We start from the raw sequence: 24,606 nt of genomic DNA, 5'->3' as shown, positions 1-24,606 counted from the left end.
AATAAATTTCTAATCACCAGACATAAATTCCTCTGATTCCATGTTGGCAGAGTGAGGAATCAAACTCGCAGCTACTGAATCAGTAGGCGAGTATGTAACCCACTCGTCCAACGAGGAGCTATGCATAGTAACTGTAAATCATCCTACACTGGCAACATGGAATAAACTTTCGTAAACTTTGATATGCCATCAAACTCAACTGTGAATAACATTGGAGAGAAGTATTTTAATCAAAACTACCGAGCATAAAAGAACACATCTTACAGCTATTTTACATCCCGATAAAAGAGAAAATATCGGACCGAATCTCTTGATTAAAAAAATAAATAAATAAAAAAAAGACCCCAGCTCCATCTACTAACAAAAAAATAACTAAATTTAGTTCACACCGAGACCTATTTAGTCATATTTTGACTTAAAAACACTTGTATAATAAACTATATCCTTGTCTTATATATGTAAATAAAATATCTAGAGATTCATTTACTTTAACTAGAAGCAAGAAAATTTCTCTGAACTGAGTTAAATACAGTGAATTTTATACAATAATGATACGAGAATATAATGATACGAGAATACATACAATATTATTTGCTACAGTGATGTAAAACATAACTTTTTAGAAGAGCCGTGGAAAAGAAGCATATTTGTTATGTCTTCTAAAGGCACTGCGCAGATCTGGAGGTAAAAACCCATTAAATTGATATTTTTACCTTGCACGGATATATCCTCAAGTATGATATACCTTGGTCTGTTATCTGGGTGCGCTCCTGTAATTTGTCAGTTTTACCTGATTATTCACCATTTTGTCAAATTCCTACACATTTCATTGCTAATTGCCAGCAGTTTACGTGCATTTTATGGATCCTCAGGTTCCTGGCAGGTAAGTCTTTATTTTGTGAAGTCCAGCCAAAATTGTGAAATCAATGGAGTTAAGAGGTGGGCAATATTCTAATGTGTAATGGGTCTCCAAGAGAACATTTGTTTCATGACAAACCTATTACTTACAATTTACCCCAAAAGTAACTGATAAGGCATGATTAAGCTACTAAAAAAATCCTGAATTGACTAACTGGAATGACATATCTGTCTGACAGTTCCTGGGCTTGAGAAAAATAATCAACCCACAATGCTAATGGAAAACAAGAGGGCATATCTGACCACAACCCTGAGTATTGCAATATTAAAAACTTGCAAGGCAAGTCCACAAAGTCCTAATTGATGTAAAAGTGAATAACTCGGGCCACTCCCAATCTTGAAGGGTCGTAATGAAAAACAGAGGTCCAAGGTGAAATATACAAGGCATCTGAGCAATTAGCCCATGTATTGCTGCCATTGTTGGTACTAATTTAAAGAGTCCATGCCATCAAGTTTCACATCCCAAAGATGAGTCTACAAATGTCTGGCACTTATGCAGACTGTCAATAGAGTTGACATTAAAATTCCGCTTACAGAATAGAAACAGAAAGACATTTAATAGGTAGACAAACATCTAAACCTGATCAGTAAAAGGTGGACAAACATCTAAACCTGAGCAGTAATAGGTAGACAAACATCTAAACCTGAGTAGTAATAGGTAGACAAACATCTAAACCTGAGTAGTAACAATAGGAAGACAAACATCTAAACCCGAGTAGTACTGCCTGCTGTACCATTCTATCTTGTTCAAACAATGAATCTGATATGATCCTCAGTAACCAGCAAGCTTAGTGCATATGGTGATCAATGAAAGGGGATTGCTAAGCACTGGATCTTCTATCTTTCCTGGAGAACTTAAACCATGCAATGGTTCATTCCAGGGACCTGCTAAGCGGTCGATGTGTCTGTAGGCAAACATCCCAATGGGTCAGTTGTAACAGAGATTTTGTCTGATTTGTCTATGGCATTTTCCACTACTGACAGTATCTTTGCAGACATTTTGGGCATAGTTGGGCTAAGGTCTTCAATTTCTTGATTCCTCAAGAGTTCTTGAACAATTTCCAATGGGTAGGCATTTTTCTTGGACATACATGAAAGGATAAACCTGTCATACATATTCCAGCCCCTGCTTAGAGATCTGGTTAGTTTAATTATCATTCTTTTCTACAAAGCAATTATGACTTTGGGCATCTGACAAGTTAAAGTGTTGCTCTAATCTAATAAGATGAATCTCCCTCTAATGTGAGACAAAGTTTTTCTCTGCCATATAGTCTGTATCCAAAGAATGCCAGTCTTCCTTCACTCTGAACACTGAATAGTTGCTCTTTGACTGGACATGTGTGACACTGGCTTATCAAGAGTTCTTAGTGCCAATGTCATGCCACGAGTCCTTGGCATCTGACAGTTCTTCTACGATATATGCTTATGTCTCAAATCATCCTGGACGTCTGGTGAAACAAAATGGCCCAAGGTGTCACTTATCTTCAGCATTCGCTGTTCCAGATAAGTTGGAGCTGTCACACTTATCTAATGGTCTTCAGTGTTCTAATGGTTCATGGGGTCACGAGAGGAGAGAGAGGATAGGAGAGAGAAGAGAGAGAGAGAGAGAGAGAGACGATGAGAGCGAGAGAGAGAGAGAGAGAGAAGAGAGAGAGAGAGAGAGAGAATTACAACATACAGTGTTGTATAATACACATAGCACAGTTAAGAATGTGAATTTATAGTAACAAATTAAACCTTGAAAGAAAAGTTTATAAGCAATAAAACGCAGTTTATAACAGTAATTTGCAATAGCCAGAAAAATCCATCAAATCGCTGATATCTGTAATATCTCACCTTGTCATCAACTAATTCCATGATACACAACATAAGTTGAAAAATTACCGAAGTTGGTAAGTTTTTAAAAAATGAACTACACTCCCTGTAAACCCTTATGAGTATCCCCATAATGGCAATCACACGTTCAATCTGTCATTCAATTGTTAAATATTTTACTGTCTTTTTAATAAATGTCAACAATGTTGGCAATTGCATTCTTCATCCCTGGAACATCATCCCTGACATGAGCTCGTATCCACGCCTTATCATGAATGAATGATGATACCAACATCTGAATCAAGCCACAAAAACGAGATATGGCAACCTTTCACCATTTTCATAACCACCTTCATTACCGATTGAACAGCTTGTTAGCACTAGCACTAGGGACAGTCCTCGAGCCATGGGATTTATCAAAGACAAAATTTCAATGTAAACTAGACAGTTTAAACAATGCTGCATACACAAGGACAAATTGAAATTTGCTGCCAAGAACTAGTGCTGCCACCTGGCTGATTACCATGTATGTAATGTGACAATATCTGTATTTTCAAGCTTGTCAAACTTTATTATGCATTACACTATACCAATACTATAATATTTTATATATCTATATCAAACATTAATTTCTATTGATTTTATATTGTTATGGCTAGAAAGCTAGAAAAGGGATTTTGACGTAAGGAAAAATCTATTTCTGGGCGATTGGCTCGTGTCGCCAGCGAAATATCCTTTAATCTATTATTTCTAGGGTAAATGTACTAACACATACCAGAGAATAAATAAAATAAAGAAAAAGGTCAGTATAACTGACTCGCTCACCCTCCAAGAGGGTGTCGGTATGAACACTAGGCGAGTGAGACCACTACCACGAGCCAAATGCCAATAGAAATCTCCCACTACAAAAACCCTCCATGAGGGGAGCCGACCCACAGAGTGAGCAGCTCGTACTACTACTACTCCATCCCATGCTGCCGACTGCTGCGCCTCTGGTGGCCATCCTGAAGTTAGCAGACAATCTTGGGCGAAGGGATGGGTAGGGTGGGATTTCGCTGGCGACACGAGCCAATCGCCCAGAAATAGATTTTTCCTTACGTCAAAATCCCTTTTCTGGGCTCAGCTCGTGTCGCTGCGCGAAATCGTACCAAGAGAAATAGCACAAGATTGTAAACAAAAGTAATAAAATAAATGAGAATAGGTCTCAAATAAAAGAAAAAATAAATATAAAAGAATATAATTGCTAAAAAGATACATATACACAGTGATATAAAAAAGTGAAGTTAGCAGACAATCTTGGGCGAAGGGATGGGTAGGGTGGGATTTCGCTGGCGACACGAGCCAATCGCCCAGAAATAGATTTTTCCTTACGTCAAAATCCCTTTTCTGGGCTCAGCTCGTGTCGCTGTGCGAAATCGTACCAGAGAAATAGCACAAGATTGTAAACAAAAGTAAATCAGAATAGGTCTCAAATAAAAGATAAAATATATATAAAGAGAATATAATTGCTAAAAGATACATATACACAGGGGTATAAAATTATAAATATGCTTAAATTACCCTTAAATCTAATCATGTTTGTTAACATAAGGTAATTTACATATATACAGGTAAAATGACTTACATGTATCAAATGATATCTGTGTAACAGCATGTATCAAAAGTATAATAGCAATTAATATAATAACCAACGATAATAATATATAAAGGAATGTATATGACTTAATATACAAACCACCCATAACCATTAATTTAATAATGATGTATCCCCTAGCATAAAAAATAAGGGGAAACATCCATGAGATCAATGTTTATAATCATTTGTGAGTGTCCCTAGCCAGACAATAAGGGGCACCCATTACACTATCATAAAAGCAGCTAAGACACAAGGTGAATGCAAATGAACAAGGTAGGAATAGACGAACTTTTGGGTGAGGCAGGCAGAAAGGAGGACTGAATCTTCTACTACAAATTAGCTAGAGTCAGGGGAAACTATGTTACCCGCTGCTACTGCTGGGAATTTCAGAGCTTCCAAGGATTTAAGGTAGTGACGTTTGAACACTGTCGGCGATTTCCATCCAGTATACTTTTTCAACTCATCGAAGTTCATATGTTGGAAATAATTAATTGAGGTGGCTACTGCCCTGACATCATGTGCTTTCGGGAAAGAGTCAGGATTGGCTTGCTTAATAAAGTACAGGATTTGCTGCCTGATGCCTTTAATGGATAAAGTTCCACCTTTTTCCCTCTTAAAGAGGGGACCCGATGAAGATGAGGAGGTCCTGGACAGAAAGGCTCGTAAGGTTAAAACTGGGCAAAGGGATACATCTTGTGGAAGGGGCAGTACCTTCCAAGGTTCCCACCTCATCAAAGAATCTTCATTCTTTGCTAAAAGCTACGTTCCGGAGAAAGTAGGACTTCCCCTGTGGAAGGAATTGAATATGATCCGGGTCCCTGGATAGAGCCGACAGTTCTGAAATTCTTGCTCCTGAAGCTAAGCTTAATAAAAATAGGGTTTTTCTTAAGAGCATTTATAACGAGCATGTGTCATTATCGGTTTCGGAAGCCAGTTTTAGAACATCGTTTAAGAACCATGAAACTGACGTAGGCCTTACAGAAGGCCTAAGCCTAGCACATGCCTTAGGAATAGACGAGAAGTAGGAATCCGTCAAGTCTATGTTGAATCCAAATTGAAATATCTTTTTCAAAGCTGACTTGTTGTCGTAATCGTGCTAGCTGGTAAACCTTTTTCAAATAAGGATCTGAAAAAGGATATAGCTGAATTAACTGTCATGATTCTAATATCCGATTCTCTCAGGAAGATTGCTAACTTTTTGACAGCAGCATCATACTGTCTCAAAGTTGAATCCCTTTTATCGGATTCCAAGAAGAGAATATTCTGAGGGTCAATATTCGCATCTCTTTTTGCCGCAAACTTCATGAAATCCATAAAGTTAGGGTTTTGAGAATCCCTGAGGAAGCGAACACAGTCTTCGTTTGTACTGACTGGGAGAGCTTGGGACTGGGATCCGAAGAGGACGAAGGCCCAGCTCCAAAATTAGAGGATACCAGTTGCTCTTCGGCCAGTCTTGGGGCTACTAGAGCCACTTGACCTTGAATGTCCTGAGTTTGTTCAATACTTTCATGAGGAGATTCACTGGAGGGAAGACATAAATCTTCTCCCAGTTGTTCCAGTCTAGAGCCAGGGCGTCCGTGGCATAGGCCAGAGGTCCAGGTTGGGGGCTACATAACACGGTAGTTTGTGGTTCGCTTGGGATGCGAAGAGATCCACCTGTAGCCCTGGGACTCTTTGAAGGATCCATTTGGAACGAACTGTTGTCCAGTGACCATTCCGACTCTAGGGGTACTGATCGGGATAGGGCGTCTGCTATGAGTTTCTCACTCCAGCTATGTGAGTGGAGGAAAGATGCCAACTGAACTTGTCTGCCAGGGAGAAGATGGCTACCATGACGTGATTTAGATGACGTGACTTGGAGCCTCCTCTGTTTATACAATGTACTACCACTGCGCTGTCCAGGACTAGCTTTATGTGGAGTACTTTGGTGGCGTAACCTTTTTAGAGTCAAGAACACTGCCATTGCCTCCAGTACGTTTATATGGAACTGACGGAACTGAGGTGACCAAGTCCCTTGAACCTTTTTGACCTGGGAATACCCTCCCCAGCCGCTTAAGGACGCGTCTGTGTGGATGGTGATCCCTGGTGGAGGGAACTGAAGGGGTACTGACATTGACAAATTCTTGACTCTCGCCCACGCCGAAGTCGATTCTTTAGAATCAGAGGCACTGAGGATAGTTTGTCCCCTGGACCTGACATTTGCTCGCGAGCGCCAGATTCTGTTAGGTCTTTCAGTTTGGCTTTCATTAAGACGTTCGTCACTGATGCAAATTGGAGAGAACCCAGGATCCTTTCCTGAGCTCTCCTTGACGCTAGTTTGTGACTTAGAAATTGCTTGACTGACTTCCGCTATTTCTTTCCTTTTGGTTGATGGAATCGACAGAGTGTGGGAGGATAGATTCCATGAATGCCCAGCCACTGAAAGTCTGACTCTGGAGTGAGTCTTGATTTGGACCTGTTTATCTTGAAGCCTAGATATTCCAGGAACTGAATCACTTTCAGTGTAGCTCTGTTGCATTCCTCGACTGTTTGGGGCCCAGATCAACCAATCGTCGAGATACGCTACTACCATAATCCCTTGTGATCTGAGTTGTTGCACTACCACTTCCGCTAGCTTCGTGAACACTCTGGGTGCCACGTTGAGTCCGAATGGAACTACCTTGAAGGAGAATGTCTGGTCTCCTATCTTGAAACCCAGATACGGACGGAAGTGGTCTTGCAATAGGGATATGATAGTAGGCGTCTGTAAGATCGATAGAGGTGGTGACGGCCCCACGGGGAAGTAAGGTCCGCACCTGTGAGATCGTGAGCATCTTGAACTTGTCGCACGCGGATGGCTAAGTTTAAGCGGGACAAGTCTAGGATTACCTTTCATTTTTTTGTGAGCCTTTCTTTGGCACGCTGAACAAGCGACCTTGAAATTTTAATCTCTTTGACTCTCGCTATAGCTCCTTTCTGAAGGAGGTCCTCCGCGTACTCTGTCAATTCTTTGGAAGGAAGTTGACGGAAAGGACTGGCTGGAGGTGGGTTCGTCAACCAGCTCCAACCCAGCCCTTTTGACACTATGCTCTGAGCCATTGGCTGAAGTTCCACCGGTGGCGAAAGTGAAACAGCCTCCCTCCTACCTGAAGTTCTTCATTGGTTCTGGTAACCGCCTCGGCCTCCTCTGAAGTGCTTTCCCCTATTAAAGGGGCCTCCCGATCCTCTCCCACGAAAGGACCGCTTACCTCTGCCTCACCCTTACCCGAGCGGTCATACTTCTGTGAAGCTTGACTCTCGAAGGCTTGATTGTAAGCTGGAGAGATGGCGTAAGAGGTGGAGGGCTGAGGCTGAGGGGATATCACATAAATTGGCTGTGATTGACCTTTAGAAGTGGAGGGTTGGGCTGTCTGCACTAACGGTACCGCTGAAACTTGTTGAGAAAAGCGTGGTTGCTTTTTTCTGGTAAGGTTGGCAAACGCCCTGGGTTTCCTTTGTCCCTTACCTTTAGCTGTCAGGTCTTGCCTCCTCTTAGCCGTAAGGCCCCAACGGTCCTTAAGGCTCTGGTTCAACCTCGTAGCCTCTGACTGGACTTCCTTAACCATAGCTTCTGGGAAGAGATCTGCTCCCCAGATGCTAGACGAGAGTAACCTATTCGGTTCATGCCGAATGGTTGCCTCTTGTAGGACATGCTCCTACAATTCGTCCGAGCAGTGCAAACTCAAAACATATCTGACTGTACCGTTTGAGTCAGGGCTTTGGTCATGAGCTTAAAAATCGGTTCTGATCCATAAGCCATGGTTGCTACCTCAGACATAGCCATAGAATTGATCGATCTGGCTAGTCGCGATTTTGCGTCAAATTCAGCCTGAATAAGGCTATCTGGGAGCCTGGGTAGCTTTCACCAAACTGCTCCATAGCACAGTCCGGTTTGGTTTGAGTTTGCCAGCTGAGAATGTGTTCGGCAAGTCTTCCCACAATTCTCCAACTGAAGGGAGCAACGGAGATGTGGGATCTGCTTCCTTCAACTGCGGTATAGGTTCCCCCTTCTGGGCCGCTGGGATGGTCGACCTCGCGATCTTGGTTAGGAACGGAGCGGGGTACTCTCATCCATTGTGAAAATGGTAAAGGGACTCTTAAACGGTTGTATCTTGGTATTAGAACAATCCATGTCCTCTAAACACCTGAGCCATTCTCTCTGAGCCTGGTCACGTGAATAGAGGACTGTCTCCTTAGGTACCCTATCGTCCCGAACCATAGCCGAAGGTGTGAGCCTTGCGTAGCCTATGAACGGAGGCTGGAGGTCTTCCGGGTAGAACTCGAAGTCCTCTATTCTTCGAGTCCCAAATTCCGGTATAGAGATGAGACCGTCCTGGAAGGGGGCGTATGACGCTACTCTCCATGGGTTGTTCATAGAGAACGGAGGTAGTGAGTCATACGGAGGAAGCTGAGTTCCACTTGTGTTGGAAAGTGGAGGAGAGGCTAGAGGAGCTTTCTCTCAGCCCGGCTATAATGGAGTCCTGGGAAGTAATCCTATCCGACAGACGAGAGATCATTTGTTCCATGCTACTCTTTAGGGACCCAACCAGGTCGCCCACCTGTTGCAACAGGCCAGCATTGGAGTCCAAAGCCGGAGCTGCTGCGGAGGTGGAGGGGAGGCTCTGAATTGGAACCAATGGTAGCGGAACTGGTGACTCTGCCGGAGTGCGAGATCTCTCTCTGGAGGATTTACTCCTCGAGGACTTAGAGCCGGAGCTAGAAGCTTTAGACCTGTCTGCTCCGGGATTCCCAGCCGGAGACTTACGGGAAGAGGATGAAGCCGAAGTCGTCTTCTTAGACGACGACGACGTCTTAGTCAAGGTCATCACTTAGCCTTGACCTTAGGTCTAACCGAAGCGTCAGGAGGAGAAATATTTCGTCAACCCGTAAAGCCTTGGAAAAGGATGGAGAAGGTTGGCAGGGGTAGAAGAAGAAACAGTCACGCCCAAGGGTGATCCTTGGGTGTCCACCTTACCTACCTCGACCAACAGGTCGTCTATACCTACCATAGGTTCAACATTAATATCCAGGGTCGCGACATCCGTAGAGATATCCTGGTCTTGATCAGTTAATGAGGCAGCCAGCTGTTGTTGGATGAAGGCGATAGTCGGAGCCGCATCTACCGGGTCGACGTATCCTGTCGCCTTGCCTCCGGGGAAGATTAATAATGCCAACCGCTTCTCCAGGATGTAGGGCTGTCCCTTAGCGGCGTTTTTCCCAAAACCGCCGACCCAGGCCCGCAGGGTAGCCAGTGCGGTATCCCTTACTGCCGGCGCCTGGAAGAGAGGGCGTAGTTTAGATTTAAGAGTCACTTAAAACTAAAAACTTAAAGTATAACTTAAACTAGATGCCTTAAGTTAAAGTAAATGATGAAAACTTAAGCACTAAAATAGAAGCGGAGCAGCTACTGGATGATGGAATACTTACCCCTTCCAAAAGCTGGCTCACCAGATCGTAACATATGGTACACGTCTCATGGTACCAGACCTGGATGTCCCCGTGCGGAGTGCGCATGGAGCATGGGACCGGCAAACTTCGTGTCCACATGGGTCCTGAAGTGTGGCGGAACATCCCGGATGCTCACAGTTGGTGGCCTGTAAGTGGGAAGACACATGAGTATCTTAAAAAAAACATCACTTACAGACTAAGGGACAGAAAAGAAGAAAACTCCGTTTTGCATTAGCCGGAGCTCGGAAAAAATTTGGGCATAACCCCTCCCTGCATCGCCTGAATAGGCTATAATCCCGGAGAGATCCGGTAAAACATGTAAGGGAGGGGGGATGGTTTAAGGTACTTAAGATAAACTTATAGATAACTTAAACCTAAAACACAAGCGAACCGGACTAAGTCCAGTGCGTAGCGGAGTGTAGTAACTCAGCAATACGGTAAGGTTAGCAGAGACACACTGTATGCTCCGGTCCACTCTACTGGGTGGACTAACATCTTTCCGCTGGATACCAGGACTCCGATCAGGAAGGAGACCCTAGTTAAGGTGGGAAAGGCGAGAAGACATACAGGCTCGAGCTAGCCCGGAGCGCAAGGTAGCGCGGAGGGGGGAAAGGCCAGCACCCCCCACTACGTACCACCCGGCCGGACGAGAAGCCGGAGAGGTCGAGACCAGTCTGGGTCTGTCCCGACTCCCTAGCCCCTCCGCCTGAGGGGAGAGAGGGAGGCAGGCTCGGGTATGCGGACCCCGAGCATGGGCAGACCGACCCACCCCCACCCCGCCCGACTCTATGGAAGAGCGGGAGGGGGGGGAAGTGTGACTGGACAGGCGTCTGGCTGTCCGTGATCACGAAGTGACCACGAGGCGGAAAGACCAAATACGACAACTAAGCCTAGGACAACCAACTGATCAGAGAGATGCTATCGGGAAGCAAACTGAACTGAAAAGCGGTAGCATATAGGCCCACTGGGGCCAAAAACCAAACTGATCAGAGAGATGCTATAGGGAAGCAACCGAACTGATGAGCGGTAGTATAGGCTCAATGAGCCAGGACCTAGGCTAAGCCAGACGCCTAACTAACCTAACTATAAACAAAATACACAGTATAATAAATAAAAAATGAAAGAAAGAAAGCAATATAGCAGGAGAAAAAATCCAGGAGTGTACGACTAACCCGAAGGCAGTCTACCACTCAAAGCTAGTCAGAGGCCGATACTAAGAACCTGGACTAGGGCGGTCTGGATAAGAAGAAGCCTACATAAGGTAAAAATACATGCATGCATGACAACCTGAGTAGACCGTACCCTAAGTAAAGCGGATAATAATATAGAGCGTACATAAATAAGGGATGTTCTAGGTTATGGGAGACCAAGAACGAACCCACCACGAGGCAGAACCATGCTGCCATGCTTCCGACCCCGAGATCGTATTTATACCTAAAAAACGGCACAAATACTGTCTCAGGGCCGGAAAAAAACCAACTAAACCGTAAATAACTGAGTACTTTAACTTAGCTGCTGCGATAGCTGCACGCTCCATTATAGATAATCCAATGAAAGGGCACAAAAAACACAGAGAGAAAAATAACACGTGTGACTCGTGTGCGCTAACTGAAAAGGATGGCCACCAGAGGCGCAGCAGTCGGCAGCATGGGATGGAGTAGTAGTAGTACGAGCTGCTCACTCTGTGGGTCGGCTCCCCTCTTGGAGGGTTTTTGTAGTGGGAGATTTCTATTGGCATTTGGCTCGTGGTAGTGGTCTCACTCGCCTAGTGTTCATACCGACACCCTCCTGGAGGGTTTATGAGCGAGTCGTCATACTGACCTTTTTCTTTATTTTATTTATTCTCTGGTATGTGTTAGTACATTTACCCTAGAAATAATAGATTAAAGGATATTTCGCGCAGCGACACGAGCTGAGCCCAGAAATAGAAATATGCTTAAATTACACTTAATTCTAATCATGTTTCTTAACATAAGGTAATTTACATATATACAGAGGTAAATGGCTTACATGTATCAAAATGGTAACTGTGTAAAGGCATGTATCAAAAATATTATAGCAATTAATAAAATCAAATGAACAAATCAATCAACAATGATAATATATAAAGGAATGTATATGACTTAATATACAAAACCCGTAACCATTATAAATAGGATGTATCCCCTAGCATAAAAATAAGGGGATAACATCCATGAGATCAATATCTATAATCATCTGTGAGTGTCCCTAGCAAAAAAATAAGGGGCACCCACTACAACATCATAAAAGCAGCTAAGACACAACGTGAATGTAAATGAACAAGGCAGGAATAGACGAACTGTTGGGTGAGGCAGGTAGAAAGGAGGACTGAATCTTCTACTACAGATTAGCTAGAGTCAGGGGAAACTATGTTACCCGCTGCTACTGCTGAAAATTTCAGAGCTTCCAAGGACTTAAGGTAATGACGTTTGAACACTGTCGGCGATTTCCATCCGGTATACTTTTTCAACTCATCGAAGTTCATATGTTGGAAATAATTAATTGAGGTGGCTACTGCCCTGACATCATGTGCTTTCGGGAAAGAGTCAGGATTGGCTTGCTTAATAAAGTACAGGATTTGTTGCCTGATGCCTTTAATGGATAAAGTTCCACCTTTTTCCCTCCTAAAGAGGGGACCCGATGAGGATGAGGAGGTCCTGGACAGAAAGGCTCGTAAGGTTGAAACTGGGCAAAGAGATACATCTTGTGGAAGGGGTAGTACCTTCCAAGGTTCCCACCTCATCAAAGGATCTTCATTCTTTGCTAAAAAGCTACGTTCCGGAGAAAGTAGGACTTCCCTGTGGGAAGGAATTGAATATGATCCGGATCTCTGGATAGAGCCGACAGTTCTGAAATTCTTGCTCCCGAAGCTAAACTTAATAAAAAATAGGGTTTTCTTAAGAGCATTATAAACGAGCATGTGTCATTATTGGTTTCTGAAGCCAGTTTTTAGAAACATCGTTTAAGAACCATGAAACTGACGTAGGCCTTACAGAAGGTCGAAGTCTAGCACATGCCTTAGGAATAGACGAGAAGTAGGAATCCGTCAAATCTATGTTGAACCCAAATTGAAATATCTTTTTCAAGGCTGACTTGTTTGTCGTAATCGTGCTAGCTGCTAAACCTTTTCAAATAGGGATCTGAAAAAGGATATAGCTGAATTAACTGTCATGATTCTAATATCTGATTCTCTCAGGAAGATGCTAACTTTTTTGACAGCAGCATCATACTGTCTCAAAGTTGAATCCCTTTTATCGGATTCCAAGAAGAGAATATTCTGAGGGTCAATATTCGCATCTCTTTTTGCCGCAAACTTCATGAAATCCATAAAGTTAGGGTTTTGAGAATCCCTGAGGAAGCGAACACAGTCTTCGTTTGTACTGACTGGGAGAGCCTGGGATTGGGGATCCGAAGAGGGCGAAGGCCCAGTTCCAGAATTAGGGGATACCAATTGCTCTTCGGCCAGTCTGGGGCTACTAGAGCCACTTGACCCTTGAATGTCCTGAGTTTGTTTAAAACTTTCATGAGAAGATTCACTGGAGGGAAGACATAAATCTTCTTCCAGTTGTTCCAGTCTAGAGCCAGGGCGTCCGTGGCATAGGCCAGAGGGTCCAGGTTGGGGGCTACATAACACTTAGTTTGTGGTTCGCTTGAGATGCGAAGAGATCCACCTGTAGCCCTGGAACTCTTTGCAAGGATCCATTGGAACGAAAACTGTTGTCCAGTGACCATTCCGACTCTAGGGGCACTGATCGGGATAGCGCGTCTGCTATGACGTTTCTCACTCCAGCTATGTGGGTGGAGGAGAGATGCCAACTGAACTTGTCTGCCAGGGAGAAGATGGCTACCATGACATGATTTAGATGACGTGACTTGGAGCCTCCTCTGTTTATACAATGTACACCACTGCGCTGTCCAGGACTAGCTTTATGTGGGAGTACTTTGGTGGGCGCAACCTTTTTAGAGTCAAGAACACTGCCATTGCCTCCAGTACGTTTATATGGAACTGACGGAACTGAGGTGACCAAGTTCCTTGAACCTTTTTGACCTGGGAATACCCTCCCCAACCGCTTAAGGACGCGTCTGTGTGGATGGTGATCCTGGTGGAGGGAACTGAAGAGGTACTGACTGACAAATTCTTGACTTCGCCCACGGCCGAAGTCGATTCTTTAGAATCAGAGGGACTGAGGATAGTTTTGTCCCTGGACCTGACATTTGCTCGTGAGCGCCAGATTCTGGTTAGGTCTTTCAGTTTGGCTTTCATTAAGACGTTTGTCACTGATGCAAACTGGAGAGAACCCAGGATCCTTTCCTGAATCCTCCTTGACGCCAGTTTTGTGACTTAGAAATTGCTTGACCTGTACTTCGCTATTTCTTTCACCTTTTGGCTTGATGGAATCGACAGAGTATGGGAAGGATAGATTCCATGAATGCCCAGCCACTGAAAGTTTGACTCTGGAGTGAGTCTTGACTTGGTCCTGTTTATCTTGAAGCCTAGATATTCCTTAGGAACTGAATAACTTTCAGTGTAGCTCTGTTGCATTCCTCGACTGTTGAAGCCCAGATCAACCAATCGTCGAGATACGCTACTACCATAATCCCTTGTGACCTGAGTTGTTGCACTACCAACTTCCGCTAGCTTCGTGAACACCCTGGGTGCCACGTTGAGTCCGAAGGGAACTACCTTGAAGGAGAATGTCTGGTCTCCTATCTTTGAAACCCAGATATGGACGGAAGTGCCATTGCAATAGGGATATGATAGTAGGCGTCTGTAAGATCGATAGAGGTGGTGACGGCCCCACTGGGGAAGTAAGGTCCGCCCACTGCGAGATCGTGAGCATCTTGAACTTGTCGCAGCGGATGGCTAAGTTTAAGCGGGACAAGTCTAAGATTACCCTTCTTTTTTGTGAGCCTTTCTTTGGCACGCTGAACAAGCGACCTTGAAATTTTAATCTCTTGACTCTCGCTATAGCTCCTTTCTGAAGGAGGTCCTCCGCGTACTCTGTCAATTCCTTGGAAGGAAGTTGACGGAAAGGTCTGGATGGAGGTGGGTTCGTCAACCAGCTCCAACCCAGGCCTTTTGACACTATGCTCTGAGCCCATTCGCTGAAGTTCCACCGGTGGCGTAAAGTGAAACAGCCTCCCTCCTACCTGAAGTTCTTCATTGGTTCTGGTAACCGCCTCGGCCTCCTCTGAAGTGCTTTCCCCTATTAAAGGGGCCTCCCGATCCTCTCCCACGAAAGGAACGCTTACCTCTGCCTCCCTTACCCGAGCGGTCATACTTCTGTGAAGCTTGACTCTCGAAGGCTTGATTGTAAGCTGGAGAGATGGCGTAAGAGGTGGAGGGCTGAGGCTGAGGGGGGGATATCACATAAATTGGCTGTGATTGAGCTTTAGAATGGAAGGTTGGGGCTGTTTGCACTAAGGGCACCGCTTGGAAACTTGCTGAGGAAAGCGTGGCTGCTTTTTCTGGTAAGGTTGGAAACGCCTGGGTTTCCTCTGTCCCTTACCTTTAGCTGTTAGGTCTTGCCTCCTCTTAGCCGTAAGGCCCCAACGGTCCTTAAGGCTCTGGTTCAGCCTCGTAGCCTCTGCCTGGACTTCTTTCACCATAGCTTCTGGGAAGAGATCTGCTCCCCAGATGTTAGACGAAAGTAACCTATTCGGCTCATGCCGAATGGTTGCCTCTTGTAGGACATGCTTCCTACAATTCGTTCTAGCAGTGGCAAACTCAAACATATCTGACTGTACCGTTGAGTCAGGGATTTGGTCATGAGCTTAAAAAGCGGTTCTGAGCCATAGGCTATGGTTGCTACCTCGGTCATAGCCATAGAGTTAATTGATCGGCTAATCGCGATTTCGCGTCAAACTCAGCCTGAATAAGGCTATCTGGGAGCCTGGGTAGCTTTTTCACCAAACTGCTCCATAGCACAGTCCGGTTTTGAGTTTGCCAGCTGAGAAGGTGTTCGGCAAGTCTTCCCACAATTCTCCGGCTGAGGGGAGTAACGGAGATGTGGGATCTGCTTCTTTTAATTGAGGTATGGGTTCCCCCTTCTGGGCCGCTGGGATGGTAGACCTCGCGATCTTTGTCAGGAACGGGAGCGGGGTACTCTCATCCATTGTGAAAATGGTAAAGGGACTCTAAAAAGGTTGTATCTTGGTATTAGAACAATCCATGTCCTCTAAACACCTGAGCCATTCTCGTCTGAGCCTGGTCTCGTGAATAGAGGACGTCTCCTTTGGTACCCTATCATCCCGAACCATGGCTGAAGCTGTGAGCCTTGCGTAGCCTATGAACGGAGGGCTGGAGGTCTTCCGGGTAGAACTCGAAGTCCTCTATCCTTCGAGTTCCAAATTCCGGTATAGAAATGAGACCGTCTTGGAAGGGGGCGTATGACGCTACTCTCCATGGGTTGTTCATCGAGAACGGAGGTAGCGAGTCATAACGGAGGAAGCTGAGTTCCACTTGTATTGGAAAGTGGAGGAGAGGCTAGAGGAGTTTCTCTCAGTCCGGCTATAATGGAGTCTTGGGAAGTAATCCTATCCGACAACCGAGAGATCATTTGTTCCATGCTACTCTTTAGGGACCAACCAGGTCGCCCACCTGTTGCAACAGGCCAGCATTGGAGTCCAAAGCCGGGAGCTGCTGCGGAGGTGGAGGGGTGGCTCTGAATCGGAACCAAGGGTAGCGGAACTGGTGACTCTGCCGGAGTGCGAGATCTCTCTCTGGAGGATTTACTCCTCGAGGACTTAGAGCCGGAGCTAGAAGCTTTAGACCTGTCTGCTCCGGGATTCCCAGCCGGAGACTTACGCGAGGAGGATGAAGCCGAAGCCGTCTTCTTAGACGACGACGACGTCTTTGTCAAGGATTTCACTGCTTGACCCTTGACCTTAGGTCTAACCGAAGCGTCAGGAGGAGTATACAATTCATCACCTGTAAAGCCTTGGAAGGATGGAGAGGTTGCAGGAGTAGAAGAAACAGTTACGCACCTTGGGTGTCCACCTTACCTACCTCGACCAACAGGTCGTCTACACCTACCATAGGTTCCACATTAATATCTAAAGTCGCGACGTCCGTGGAGATATCCTGGTCTTGGTCAGTTAATGAGGCAGCCAGCTGTTGTTGGATGAAGGCGATAGTCGGGGCCGCCTCTACTGGGTCGACGTATCCTGTCGAGAGAAAAAATGGCACGTGTGACTCGTGTGCGCTAACTGAAAAGGATGGCCACCAGAGGCGCAGCAGTCGGCAGCATGGGATGGAGTAGTAGTAGTACGAGCTGCTCACCTCTGTGGGTCGGCTCCCCTCATGGAGGGTTTTTGTAGTGGGAGATTTTTTTCTATTGGCATTTGGCTCGTGGTAGTGGTCTCACTCGCCTAGTGTTCATACCGACACCCTCTTGGAGGGTGAGCGAGTCAGTTATACTGACCTTTTTCTTTATTTTATTTATTCTCTGGTATGTGTTAGTACATTTACCCTAGAAATAATAGATTAAAGGATATTTCGCGCAGCGACACGAGCTGAGCCCAGAAATGTGTGTGTAAAAGGACAATATTTTATAACATTTTTAAGCTTTATAATGATTTTATATACAAGAAACCACTCTATATTACTTTATTATATATTCTAAAATTTTATTTTATGCAAATGGGCAAATTTTTTTAGTGATGTAATTTACAGCATAAACTGATGTAAGTGCACTTTTATTTTTCCCTGTCACAAAAATTGCTGTAATGTAAAAAAAAAACACCAAAACTTAAAACAATACAGCTGTACTTATTACTTTACCTACATTCACAATGATTTTGTAAATTTGGTCTGGGCCGAGTAAGAAATTATACAAATTCTGCGAGTCCACTTAATCGAAATTTCACACTTCCTCTACAATCATAGGTTAAAAACTCTCTGCACTTCCAAACCTAATACACTTCAATCTAAGTTAGTAATATGTCATATGACTACACCTATGTTATGATTTTCACGTAATTTACAAAGGTACCTCAATGTGTGTCCATATAAAAGTTTAATAGGTGGCACATAGTGTGATGATATCATAAGTAGAAAGCATTGCAGTTCACTCTTTGATAATCTGCTGCAACAGTCAAATAAATTCTTATTAACAACACATCTATTTAATTCTTCAGATTACTAACAACAGATAATGAACTTAATCCTATAATAATCCTTTTCCCCATTCTTCTGGTCACTTCTTTCTCCATGTCAATTCTTTATAGTATACATGTACAGTGTACTTTGAATACTGTAAATGATTTTCATGGCCATGCCATACATTATTTAGTATAAAACTGCATAAAAATATTTCTGGATGCTTCAAAATTGCTAAGTAAAAAGTACTTTGCTGTCTGCCACTTTAAAACTTTTGTTTCAGAACTCACCATGCCTAACTGTTAAGGCACCGACCTCAGACTAATTTCCAGGCCATAACCCTATGATAGCTTGGCTACAAATTAGGATCAACTTAATTAAATGCTGCTTATGGTCAATGATTTTACAAAAATCCCCAGCCATAGGGGCTGTTTGGCATTTAGACCAACCTGGTTCATAAACGAATTAGCTTTACATGTAAACATCAGTTCCTAGGCCTGGAAAGATTTTACCTCTTAGGTCCCCAAGTTTTAAGGAAATTTCTAAAAGCTGGACATATTAGATGCAGATCATAGGAATCGATAAAATTTATGATCACCTGCCTCCGAATATAAAAAAAACAAATTTAACTTGGACTTTTTCTAATATACATATCTTATTTAACCAAAGGTAATTGTTAATTCCCATGCAAATGAACATTACTTGATCTTTGCAAATAATGAAAAAGGTGAGAAAACTAATGATTACTCAATACTGTAATTTAAAATATGGTAATTTCCACACTTACCGGCTTTAATCGCTTCAACATTTGAATTCCATACTTCTCCATTTGACGATGAGCTTCACCAAATTGATTGAAGGCTTCATTGGCAGATTGCTGTAATTCACGAACTCCAATCTCACAAAATATATCTCCAAACCCTGAACAAAAATTTTGGAATTGATAATGAGATAATACAGGATCTAGAAACATTCTTCAAAACAACTGTGCACGGTTCATATAAAAATTTATTCCACATTATCTCTATGATGATTGATTGATTGGTTGATTTATACATTTTATGCATAATGCCAAGCACTAGGGCAACTAAGACCATTCAGTGTTGAAATGGAAATTGACAGTGAAAAGGTCTGAAAGGTATATAACAGGAGGAAAAAACCTCACAGTTGCACTATGAATCAATTGTTAGGAGAAGGTGCAAAGTAAGATGGAAATGAGAATATATATGGAGGTACAGTAAAAAGGAATTAAAAAAGTTGCAGCTAGGGCCAGAGGGGATGCTGTTAAGAACCTCAAGTAATGCCTACATTGTACCACAAGAGATGCACTGATGCCACTAACCCCCTATGGGGATCTTGGTGATGATTGCTTATATTATCTTCATGAATTAATTACATGTGTGCCTTTTGTTTGTTTACATGATTATGTATATCATATTGCATTAACTTTGAAAATTTTCAAAAGATCATTAATAGTGGAATGGTTTAAGTAGCCAGAATCCTTTGACAAGAACCAAAGTTTAGCAGCAGCAGCAGACTTGATGGATTTATGTATTGGCTTTGGTCATTCATATATTTTCTGGACACCTCTATAACTAAGGATTCTCAGCCCAAACCCCATCCGTCAACAGCTCCACCTGTTTATAGAATATAAAATCTAATCCTCAACGCAAGATCTTTGCAAGACACATTTTAGCAATTTGTGCAAGAAGCATGAGAAGTTCCAGAACAATAACTTTAAGTTTTACACACATTAAGAAAGCACTGTAATTTCAAAACAATCTCAGCCGATAAGACACAAAACACTTATATCAAAAGATGCATTCATGAACAGACTTGTCTCACCATATATATGTGACCATTGTTAGAAAATAACAGGCTTGATCTACAAACTACCAAGGAATACGCTTGCAATCTGGAGAGGACAATAAACTCTCTATATCATATATGGTGGTGTTAATGCATCGACGGATGCTTGCTTCATCATCACTGGAGATTGTATCAAACATTTCTCAAGGTTCTTCAGCTTCCTCCAATCCAGGAAGTAAACCTTAACAAGTAGGAATTTTGATAATTACCAGTATGTTTGTTTTATCACCAAGCTGCCTGAAAAAGGCAGGGGTGAAGGCTAAGAGGAATGGAGTACTATACAGTATGTTGTTGCATTCACTGATAAGCTCTGGAAGTTAGTCTTTATAAACAAATTTGGAGAATACTTTTTTCCAATGTTCAAAAACTTCCAGTACAATTTGTTCCTTCACCTACATCATTCTGGAATACTGTACAGTGGACACCCCGTATTAGCGTCCTCCAGATTCGCGGACTCAAACATTCGCGGATTTCTCTCTGGAACTTTTCCCCACATTATTTGCAAAAAATTCGCCGATTCGCTGTATTTTTCTATGAGAAATATCCACAAATTCCTGTTTTTTTTTTTTTCAATTTCATCATAAAATGCACTTTTTGTGATAAAACTATTAAAAAAACTAGGTATAAAAATTTGTAATGTGTTTTTCTTGAGTTTTAACTACCAAAATAGGAGGTTTTAAGCCTTTTTGTAGGGGTTCCAACTATTTGCGGGTTGTAACTATTAATGAGGGGGGGGGGTTTCTGGTACGCATCTCCGGCGAATACAGAGGGACCACTGTACTGCTAATTTGATACGTATATGTACTACATTATAAACTCTAAATAAATTCTTCTGTTGATACAGGATACGTCTCAAGTATAAAAGGCCCACTGAAACACTCTGGTTTAAAGCCAAGGACTGGATTCCATTGCACTGACTTCCACCCTTATCAAGTAATGAATGACGAAAGAAGTTACATTGGCGAAATATATAGTGGGAGATATGCCCTTAGGTGATGCCTGGGGTCACCACTAAACCAATGTTGGTTCTGTTAAATTTTCTTTTAATCCGCTACATCAATTGTCCTATTAAGGAAGATATTATGCTATAAATGGTTCAGAGTTCCAGGCTCCATTGGGAAGGTTGATCATAAGATTTTTTTTTATCTGTGAAGATTCTACCATCTGACATTTGTATCAACAGCTGCTTCTTGTATAAAATCCAGGACAAGTTCAAATCCATGGTATGGTTCATATTATTCATATGATGAAAAGTGACCAAACTATGTTGTCCATATCTAATTGAGTGCTTATGTTGAGTTAATCTTTCTGAGAAAGATTTTCCTGTGAATCCATAGTATGACTTACCAGAATCCCTACAGGGGATTTCTTAAACTCCTATGTCTTTAAATACTGGTTTCTGCTGAACGTTAAGTAAGGATTTCCCCAGTGTATTCGGAGAAGTAAAAGATGAAAGGGTTGGGTTGGCCTAAGGTTTGTGTGATCTCTCATAAATTATCCACGTGAGGGATTATGATTTTGTTTGTGTATTTTTCCTTTTCTTTGTTTTCTGTGGGTTTGTAAAAAAATTTCTTTACCTAATGTATGTCTTTTTCTATTATGTGCTTGGGGTATTTAACAAGATAAGTTGATTTCCGATTGTTTCAAGTTCTTTGTTAAGAAAATCTGGGGAGCAAATTCTCAGGGCTCTAAGAAATAAGTTACTTACTATGCCGAATTTAACTGAAATGTCATGATGGTTGTAAAAATGTATGTATGAAAGTGAGAATGTCGCTTTCCTGAAGACAGTGAATTTGTAGTTTTAGTTGTTATTAGTTACGATGATTAAGACATCTAAAAAGGGAATGGAGTGGAATACAGAATTGTAGTTGTTATTAGTTATGATGATTAAGACATCTAAAAAGGGAATGGAGTGGAATACAGAATTGTAGTTGTTATTAGTTATGATGATTAAGACATCTAAAAAGGGAATGGAGTGGAATACAGAATTAGGCCAAAGGCCAAGCGCTCGGACCTTTGAGGTCATTCAGCGCTGGAAAGGAAATTGAGAGTAGGTAGGTTTCAAAGATGTAACAGGTGGCAAACCTTGCAGTTGCACCATGAAATAATCGTTAGGAGAGGATGGATAGCAATATGGAAGAAAAAAAATATGACTGGAGGTAGAGAAAAAGGACTGAAAGGGGTTGCAGGTAGGGGCCAAATGGACGCTGCAAAGAACCTTTAGTAATGCCTACAGGGCACTGCATGAGGTGCACTGACAGCGCTAACCCCCTACGGCGACATCTAAAAAGGGGATTTGGTTATTGTTTTCCCATTCTATTTTAAATTTTACATATGATTGGGACCATTATGTTAAGATGTCTACATAATGAAGCCAAATCATAGCTGTAGGTTTGATAGGGTTTATAATTACTGTTTTGAACTTATAAATGGAATATTTCAACACAGTAATTATAAACCATAACAAACCTGCAAATATGATTTGGCTTCATTATGTAGACATAACAAACTGGAAAAGTGAGTGGGGTGATTTTGATGTCTTTCTACAAAAATTGAATTCCTTGGTAGCGAGCTTAAGTAAAATTTAAAGTAGAATGGGAGAACAATACCCAAATCCCCTGTGTAGATGCCTTAATCATCAGAACTAATAACAACTACAAATTCACTGTCTTCTGGAAAGCGACATTCTCACTTTCATACATGCTTTTTTTACAGCTATCATGACATCTCAGTTAACCTTTATCCTACCAATGTTCCTTAAATAGCAGGTAACTTATTTCTTAGAGCCCAGAGAATTTGCTCCCCAGATTGTCTTAACAAAGAACTTGAAACAATCAGATATCAACTTATCTTGTTAAAATACCCCAAGCATATAATAGAAAAAGCACAAAGCAGAGAGCATATTTTACAAACCCACAAAAAACAAAGAAAAGAAAAAAAAACACAAACAAAATAATAATCCCTCATGTGGATAATTTACGAGAGATCACACAAACACTAGGTCAACCCACCCTTTCGTCTTCACTTATCCGAATAAACATTGTAATTTTAATATTAGTCGTGGCCTGTTTCATTTAGACCATTGTATTTGTAACATGTTTAAGAATGACCTCAAAGATATAATTACAACAGACTTAAATACAAATTAGTTGCCTTAGAGATATTTTCTTTGTATATGTAAAGTTAATATGTTTTGTGAATAAGATTTTGTTTACCAAAGATCTGGATGTGGTCAGCTGTCACCCTGTATAATCCTTTAATTGTCCTGTCCCTGTGTCTGAGCATTCTGACTTAAACTTTTTGTTCTTAAATCGTACCCATGTTTATGACTGTTTGGAAAAGTTACTCGTTCTTGAGGTGTGTTGGATTCTAGGTACTAATCTCCTTATAATCCCTAACTGTCACTTATCCCTCTTACGCCGAAGCCCTAAAAATCAAAACCTCTCCTGTATGCCGGCGCCGGTTTTGAGTGAGCGCGGAACCGGAAAAAATATTTTAAATTTTTTTTCAAAAATCACAGCGTGCTTAGTTATTTTGAAGATTAAGAGTTCATTTTTGGCTCATTTTTTTTCATTGCCTGAAGTTTAGTATGCAATCATCAGAAATGAAAAATAATATCATTATCATATAAATAAATGCGATATATGGTAGCGAAAAAAAAAAAAAGTTCATAGATAATGTATTCAAATCACGCTGTGCAAAAAACGGTCAAAGCTAACGAGTTACTTTTTTTTTCGTTGTATTGTACACTAAATTGCAATCCTTTTGATATATAATACATAGTAAAACAATAAAAGCAACACCGGAAAAATATTATCACAAAATGATGTACGAATTCGTAACGCTGCTGGACGTAAAAAAATGTTATTTTCAAAAATTCACCGTAATTCTAAATAATGTTCTTTAGAGACTTCCAATTTGTTTCAAAATTAAGACAAATGATTGGATATTACGATACTGTAAGAGTTTTTAGATTAGAATTGCAGATTTCGACCATTTCGGACGAGTTAAATTTGACCGAATGTCGAAATTTTTAATATAATATATTTATTTATATGCACATATTTCGAAGATGGAAAAAGCTACAACCTTCAATTATTTTTTATTGTATTCTTCATGAATTTGCGCACATTTGATATATGAAACTCTATAAAAAGGCTAATATGAAAAGGAGCAAATATTAGGATAATGCGATGTACGTATTTCGGAGACGTTGCGGCCGCACATCGGCGCGCGGACGTGAAGGTAAATATATTTTTCAAAAATTCACCATAAATCACAATATTGTTTTAGAGACTTCAAATTTGTTTCAAAATTAAGAAAAATGACGGAATATTACTAGGCCGTAAGAGTTTTAGCTTACAATTGCGTTTTCAACTATTTCGGTAGAGTCAACAAATTTGACTGAACGTGGTTTTTTTCTATTTATCGTGATTTATATGCAAATATTTCGAAAAAGAGAAAAGCTACAACCTTCAATCATTTTTAGTTGTATTCTACATGAAATTGCGCACATTTTCATATATAAAACTTTATGTAACAGCTAATTTTAAATGGTGCAAACATTTTGACAATCGCACAAAAAATTCTGATTTTTTCGGAAGAGTTACCGCGCGAACGTAATGTTTTTTTTTTCATAAATTCACCATAAATCGAAACATTGTGCTAGAGACTTCCAAGTTGTTGCAAAATGAAGGTAAATGATTGAATATTACTAGAATATAAGAGTTTTAGCTTACAATTGCGTTTTTTTTTTTCGACCATTCGGTAGTCAAAGTTG

At 41.7% G+C, this 24,606-nt stretch overlaps 1 protein-coding gene and 1 pseudogene across 1 annotated transcript in view; one reads left to right on the top strand and one right to left on the bottom strand.

The window, feature by feature from the left end:
• LOC135194996 (PRKCA-binding protein-like) overlaps positions 1 to 18,878 on the bottom strand; it is a gene marked incomplete at its 5' end in the record, with an annotated part of 35,007 nt that extends 16,129 nt beyond the window's left edge. The window contains 1 exon segment of the mRNA XM_064221263.1: positions 18,745 to 18,878. Within this exon segment, the coding sequence (XP_064077333.1) occupies positions 18,745 to 18,878 (134 nt within the window).
• Positions 18,879 to 19,904: 1,026 nt separating this feature from the next.
• The window catches only part of LOC135226701 (zinc finger protein 250-like), a 28,675-nt pseudogene continuing 23,973 nt past the window's right edge, over positions 19,905 to 24,606 (top strand).

This window comes from Macrobrachium nipponense, chromosome 15, assembly GCF_015104395.2.
Source record: "Macrobrachium nipponense isolate FS-2020 chromosome 15, ASM1510439v2, whole genome shotgun sequence".
Classification (NCBI taxonomy): domain Eukaryota; kingdom Metazoa; phylum Arthropoda; class Malacostraca; order Decapoda; family Palaemonidae; genus Macrobrachium; species Macrobrachium nipponense.
Note: the sequence above shows the minus strand (reverse complement) of the source record. Positions and strands in the feature narration are given on the sequence as shown.